The sequence below is a fragment of the Olea europaea genome, chromosome 12 (genome assembly GCF_002742605.1).
Source record: "Olea europaea var. sylvestris chromosome 12, O_europaea_v1, whole genome shotgun sequence".
Taxonomy (NCBI): domain Eukaryota; kingdom Viridiplantae; phylum Streptophyta; class Magnoliopsida; order Lamiales; family Oleaceae; genus Olea; species Olea europaea.
In genome coordinates, this window is record NC_036248.1 from 19,908,542 (window position 1) to 19,916,249 (window position 7,708).

Here is a 7,708-nt window from a genome sequence, read left to right on the forward strand (position 1 = left end):
TACTGCAAAATGATTTAAACAAAAATTCGACCTTGATTTTTCGATACTTTTTGTTCGATAATGAGAGTCACATCCATTAGATTGTTGATTACAGTGGCTACAATTTAGAATCTTGGAATTCATTAGATGAATATAAAAACTGTATTTTTGAATGGGGATCTAGATGAGAAAATTTATATCGATCAACTCTAAAGCATCGTAGAGTCTGGACAAGAAAGTAAAGTGTGTAATCTGAATAAATTCCTATCTGGATTAAAACAACTACTTAAACAGTGGAATGAAAGTTTGATGCCTGCATGACTAAAAATAATTTTAAAACCAATGAGTGTGATAAGTGCATGTATTACAAATCTTTTCAAAATTCACATGTTACTTTAGTTTCTATGTGGATAATTTGTTGATATTTGGTTCAAATTTGCATGTTATAAATGAGATAAGAATCATGTTTTATAACCATTTTGATATGAAAGATGTCGGTGAGGCTAATTTCATTTTGGGTATGAAAATCACAAAAAAAAACATGTGATGTCATATTCTTGATATGTCAAATTATGTTGAGAAAATGTTGAAAAATATAATTATTATGATTGCAAGCATGTCGCAACTCCTTTTGATTCTTGTGTTCACTTATTTCTCGTGAATAATGAAAATGATATGATTAATCAAAAAGGAATATGCTAGCATAATTGGAAGCTTGCGTTATACAATTGATTGTACTAGACATGACATTAAATATGTAGTAGAAATACTTAGCAAATTTACTAGCAAGCCAGGAAGAGATCATTGGCATACCATGGAGCGTTTAATGAGATATTTATTTGGTACCAAAAATATGGCTTGTTTATAATAAGTATCCTACTATTCTTGAAGATTCAATGATGCTGATTGGAATACTTTGTTAGGAGATTCTTTTTCTACTATTTCTTCTATTTTTACATTAGGTTGTAGTATTATATGTTGGAAATCTAATAAACAAACCATTATTGCTAACTCAACCAGGGAAACTAAGCTTATAGCTTTGGCATCAGCAAGTGAGGAAGCAAATTGGTAAAGGGATTTATTATGTGAAATTTCTTTGTGGTAAAAACTGGTTCCATCTGTGTTAATTCATTATGATAGCACTGCAACAATTGATAGAGTTCAAAATTGTTGTAACGATAAATATAGACCTATAAGGAGAAAACATAGTACTGTGAGATTTTTTCTAAGTAATGGCATTATAAATGTTAATTATGTAAAATCTTGTACTAATCTTGCAAATCCATTAATAATGGCCTTGTCAAGAGAAAAGGTCTGGAGCATATCGAAGGGGATGGGATTGAAGTTCATATAAACAAGAGCCACTATCTATTTTACTTATCTTATTATTATCGTCCCTATGGTCTTTTTAAAAAAACACTATGAATGAGATCTATAGCTCTTATGAATGGAGTACAAATATTACAGGATCACTCTTACGAGATTTCACCTATGTGAGTTTGGAGGTGGGGCTGTTTCCTATGAGAACTGGCCTTATTTTCTTAAATACGCTCATGAAACTGGGTATGGCACAAAGCCGTAATGTGCTGGCTATTAAAGCTCACGTGAACATCTGGATTGTTATGTGTGGACAATAATTCTTTATTTTCCTTAATTAGTCATAGTTCAATGCTGAGCACGTTATTGTCTTTGGAGTGAAGGTTTTTGGTTTTCTAAGAGAAGATTCAATGTAAAGCACACCTCTATAATGCATAATAGTCCCTCTTTACCTTGTAATCTTTATGTTTGTTTTATATTAAAATGAGTGAGCCCATGTTGGTGCATTTTAATATTAAAAATTCATTCATTATATTCTCTTTTATAAGTTTGTAGGTTTTGGTATATAGAAAAGTAGAGAGGTTGGAGGTTTGGAAAATGAAAGGCGAAAAGGTTCATGTGTTTATGTCACCTCTTTGTTTTGGGCAGCCTGTATTACCTATAAATAGGACCATTCACGGTCATTCATCAACACTACAACAATCACAATTTTTTTTAACTTTTCTCCTTACATTCTCACACATTTTCTTGAGAGATTATTGAGCAAATAAGGGTGTTTCTTTAAATGGAGCTTTGAGCTTAACTACTTGTGCAAAGTTTGTTTGAGCCCTACGACGAATAGTCAAGTTGTTGTTTCTTGGAAGGGACAAATCATAATGTCAAAGATATGGAATATTGAGATTAGAATATTGTCTAGGATTATTTCTCTTAATAATTGATTGTGTAATTATTACACAATCTTTCCATTTAGGTTATTTCCTTTTATTGTTATTCATAACTCTATAAATAGGGTTTTTTTTTATTTGTAATATTTACAAGACCCTAATAAAATTCATATTTCTTATCATGGAATCAGAACATGTTTAACTTGATCTTGGGTTTAACTTGCTAACTTCTGTTCTCTAGCCAGTCATATTTTTGCCTAGAATATATATACACACACACACACACACACACTTTTTTTTTGGTTCCGTCCCAATTATTATTACTGTCATAATGGCTGAAATTGAGAATTTATCACCCGAAACACAACAGAAGCCATAGACCATAATTCAAACTGTTCAAGCCATCTTCTTGTTTTTTGTTTGCGTATATATATAACTTGCAACTAGCCCCAATTTTCCACCCTAAATCTGCTGGCCAATTTTTTTCTCACATTATTTTTCACCTACTTGTGGAGATTGAAAATCCTTGTGGCCAAAGATAATGGATATTGTTAGGAAAATGTGTAATTGGCAATCTGTGACCAAAGGACCTATTTGTCAAAATTGTAAAGTCAAGGACCAAATTGTAAAGGTCTAATAGTTCAGGGACTAAAGTTTCAATTTAGCAAAGTTCATAGCATAGGTCTAGGGTAAAGTGGGATGCTTTGAAGATGCAAACGGCGCGTTGACTTCGCTAGAGTTTCGCTCTGACCTCGCTCGAGCCTAAATTGCAGAACAGACGTCGCTAGAGTTTCGCTGAGCTGTCGCTCGAGCGAAGGTGCGTCGCTCGAGTTTCGCCAGCACCTCGCTCGAGTGACGATGTTATCTGGCCTTTGGTAATTTTAATGCCTCGCGAATTTTTAACGCTCCATATTACCAAATTCAACCTACTATATAAACAAAACGTCCGTTTTTCGTTAAAGACCTTTGGCAAACATTAAAACAGGAATTCCTCTCAACTTCCAAAGGATTAAGAACCTAATATTCATTCTTTTCATCTTTTAATTCTCATGGTTCTTTGAATAAAAACATCAACCCTCTCAAAACCAAAACACCCTTTTCATATCTCCATATCAACTTTCAGAAGATCGTCAGTTTGAAGATCCAGGAAGGAAATTGCTTGAAGAGCTGGAGTGCTTGGTGATTCACGGGAGGTAGAAGATATTCAAGGCTGGGATTTTGGTGCAGATCTGCAAAATCCAGGATAGCTGTGGTCGATACAGTAAAGAGGTCAGAGTATTGTTAGAATCAATAATGTCTGGCGTACTGTAAGTCAATATCTTCTATAGTGGATCTCTACTGGCTTGTGCCCGGAGTTTTTACCCAGTTGGGTTTTCTCCGTCAACATTTTGTGGCGTTTTTACTGGTTTTTGTTATTTACTTTTCAACCGGTAATTCAACTTAGGTAGATAAAGTATGTGAATGAATGTGGACAATGCATAATTTATGTGACTTGTTGCATAAGTTAATTAATTGCCTTAATTCCGCATAAACACCTATTCACCCCCCTCTAGGTGTTGGTTGGGTTGAACTATAGCTTTTTCAAGTGGTATTAGAGCCAAATCTCGAGTGTTGACCCATAGTTGTCTAGATGAGTCAATCACTGTCTGTACCTCCATTTTTCGATGGAAGTAATTATGCTTCTTGGAAGGTTAGAATGCGTCCTTTTCTGAAATCTTTAGATGAGCATGTTTGGGTAAGTGTGCAAAATGGTTGGAAACCTCCCTCCACTACTGTTTCTGGAACTATTAATCTAACTGACATATCACTGTGGACTAAGGATGAAATAGCTGAGTGTAATTGGAATAGCAAGGGTCTTCATGCCCTGTTTATGGCCGTGTCTCCCAAAGAGTTTAGGAGAGTGTCAATGTGTGAAACTGCTAAAGAGGTTTGGGACATTCTTGAAACTACACACGAGGGAACTAAAACGGTAAAGAATTCTAAGTTACAAATGCTAGCATCTAGGTTTGAAGAAGTGAGAATGAAGGATGATGAAACGTTTGACGAATTCTATGCTAAATTGAATGACATTGTTAATTCTAGCTTCAATCTAGGTGAGAGAATTCCCGAGTCTAAAATTGTGAGAAAAGTGCTTAGGTCCCTGGCCGAGAGATTTAGGCCTAAAGTCACTGCCATTGAGGAAAGTAAGGACCAAAATGAAGTTAAAATTGAAGAACTGGTAGGATCCTTACAAACTTATGAACTCACTATCACACAACCTAAGAAAGGAAAGTCCGTAGCCTTAAAATCCATCAAAGAGGATGAATCTTCTGATACTGAATCACTTAGGGACGATGAAATTGCTTACTTTGTTAAGAGATTCCAAAAAGTTCTCAAGAATAGGAAAAAGCCTCATGATAGAAAAAGTGGAGCCCCTAGCAGTTTTTCAAAAGAAAAAATTGAAAAGTTTACCAATAAAGGGTCTAGTGATAAGCCTCGTTTGGTTAGGTCCCATGAGTGTTAAGGAATAGGTCATTATAGGAATGAATGCCCTAGTTATAAGAAGAACCAAAGAAAAGGGAAAGGTAAGGCCTTAGTTGTCTTACTTACAGATAATGAATCTGAGACCAGTGATAGGCAGGAATCTTCTAGTAGTGAGAACGAAGGAAACTATATGGCATTTGTATCGACTATTAAGAGTGAATCTGACAAAGAAAGTAACAAGGTTGAGGAAGAACTTCCTAACGATAATTCTAGTAATGAGGATGAGGATGACATAGACATACAAGAAGCTTATCAACTTTTGTTTAAAGAGAGTCTTAAAATCAAAAAGGTCAATAAAGCTTTACTCAAAAAGGTTGATGAACTTGAAAGAGAAAAAGAGAAACTTGCTAGTAATCTTCATGATTCACTTAAGAGTGGTAGTGAGTTAAAGTGTGTCAATGAGAAGTTAGAGGACAAGATTAAGACTTTGACTAATGAATTGGAGAAATCTAATGCTCATCTTCAGACTTTCATAAGTGGGACTAAGAAATTGGACAATATTTTGGGAATGAATAAGCCTGCAGGAGATAGGAAAGGTCTAGGATACGTTAAGGGTAACACACATGTTACTAGACCATCTAAGACTGTGTTTGTTTCTGCCTCTAAGAAAGCTAATGCTGTCGGCAGTTCAAAAAAGGGTAAGAATGTTCCGAGAGAACAGAGTCATCAATCACGTAGGAACTTCAATCCCAGATACCCACAGACACGTACCTTTGAGCCTAGGTTCATTCCCACCTGTCACCACTGTGGAGCTCTAGGACACACTAGGCCTAGATGTTATAAGTTAGGCAATGAGCATAGAAATCATAACATTCCTAGTCAGGTTAGCTTTCTGTCTAATCAGGTTAGTCATTTGACTGAGATGCTTACTAAGCTTACTAGGAGTACTTTATCGTCTACGAAAGTTTGGGTCAAAAAGGGTGATCTAGCTAGACATTCAGGTCAAGAAAACTGTTTTGTTGCTCATGTTGCATTAAAAGCCCAAAATTACAATATGTGGTATCTAGATAGTGCATGTTCTAGGCATATGTGTGGTAATAAAGCTTTGTTCACTACTCTTGATGAATGTAATGGTGGTATGGTTACTTTTGGAGATGGGGGTTCTGCACCTATTCTTGGCAAAGGTACTGTACAAATGCATGGATTACCTGTGATATCTAATGTGCTTTATGTGGAAGGCTTAAAGTCTAATTTGTTAAGCATTAGTCAGATTTGTGATGATGATTTTGAGGTTAGCTTTGTGCAAAAGAGATGTACCGTGTATGATTCGTCCGGTGGGGTGGTCCTTGAAGGGGTTAGAACGTCTGACAATTGTTATGGAGTTTTGCCTAATTCTAATTACGTGTGTAGGAGTGCAAAAATTGATGTGAGTGAGCTCTGGCACAAAAGGTTAGGTCACTTGAATTATAAGAGTCTAGTACAGCTAGCTAAGAAGGAATTGGTAGATGGTTTGCCTAAGATAAGTCCGAGTGAAAATGTTGTGTGTGGACCATGTCAACTAGGTAAACAGTTTAAGGGAAGTCATAAAAAGACTTCTAAAATTCTGATCAAAAGACCCATGGAATTGATACACATGGATTTAATGGGACCATCTAGGACTGAGAGTCTAGGAGGTAAACGATACATTATTGTTGTGGTAGATGACTTCTCGAGGTTCACATGGATAGAATTGCTTAGGGAAAAATCTGATGTATGTGATCTTATAAAGTCTCTGTATAAGCGGCTTAGTAATGAACTCAATCTCGAAGTGTCTAGAATGCGTAGTGATCATGGAAAAGAATTTGAAAATTCTAATCTTGAGAGTTTTTGCATGGATGAAGGGATATTGCATGAGTTTTCTTCCCCTATCACTCCTCAACAAAATGGGGTGGTTGAAAGGAAGAATCGTATTCTTCAGGACATGGCTAGAGCCATGCTTCATGGAAGGGGACTAGCCCTACACTTTTGGGGAGAAGCTGTTAACACTACATGCCACATAATCAATAGAGTCTACCTTAGACCCAAGACCGATTAGACTCTATATGAAATTCTTAAGGGTAAAAAGCCTACGGTTAAGTACTTTCGTGTGTTTGGGAGTAAGTGCTATATTCTGCGTGATAGAGAGAACTTGGGTAAGTTTGAATCTAAGAGTGATGAAGGAGTTTTCTTAGGATACTCTAGAAATAGTCGAGCATTCCGAGTATATAACTCACGAACTCATGTTGTGATGGAGTCAATCAATGTTGTGATAGATGATGCTGTGAGTGAGGGGGAGAGTGTTGAAAATTGTGACAGGGATGGTGATCTTATAAGTTCTAGTGATCCCACTGAACCACCTGTGTCTGAATCATCTCTTAGGAAAATTGAAACACCTGAAAAGGAAACACTTCCACAAGATTGAGATAAAAATCCTAAGGAACCATCGACTAGGATTAAGTCTAATCATCCTAAGGACAATATCATTGGGGATCTAGATGAAGGTATGAGACTTCGTAGGAGAGTACTGAACAATCTAGCTTGCACTAGCTATGTCTCTCATGTAGAGCCTAAGAAAGTTGAAGAGACTCTTAGTGATGAGTGTTGGGTGAATGCGATGCATGAGGAACTCAATCAATTTGCTAGGAACAATGTGTGGATCTTAGTTCCCAGACCTGAAAATTGTAATGTTATTGGTACTAAGTGGATCTTTAAGAATAAGACAGATGACCAAGGTACTATAACTAGGAATAAGGCTAGATTAGTTGCTCAGGGTTATTCTCAAGTTGAAGGAATTGATTTTGATGAAACTTTTGCCCCTGTTGCACAACTAGAGTCTATTCGGATTCTGCTTGCTGTTGCTTGTACCTTAGGGTTCAAGTTACATCAAATAGACATTAAGAGTGCCTTCTTGAATGGACTTCTTCAGGAAGAAGTCTATGTGGAACAACCAAAAGGATTTGTTGATCCTAAGTTTTCCCACTATGTCTACAAACTCCACAAAGCACTTTATGGTCTGAAACAAGCTCCTAGAGCTTGGTATGAGAGAC

At 36.3% G+C, this 7,708-nt stretch overlaps 1 protein-coding gene across 1 annotated transcript; it reads left to right on the forward strand.

Moving 5' to 3' along the window:
• Positions 1-1,400: 1,400 nt before the first annotated feature.
• LOC111406737 lies at positions 1,401-7,083 on the forward strand. The gene is made up of 9 exons (XM_023036116.1): positions 1,401-1,557; positions 1,680-1,762; positions 1,852-1,947; positions 3,423-3,487; positions 3,852-4,299; positions 4,444-4,678; positions 4,772-4,992; positions 5,191-6,570; positions 6,739-7,083. The coding sequence occupies exons 1-9, from the start codon at positions 1,401-1,403 to the stop codon at positions 7,081-7,083; spliced, it is 3,030 nt and encodes a 1,009-aa protein (XP_022891884.1).
• The last annotated feature ends 625 nt before the right edge of the window (positions 7,084-7,708 follow it).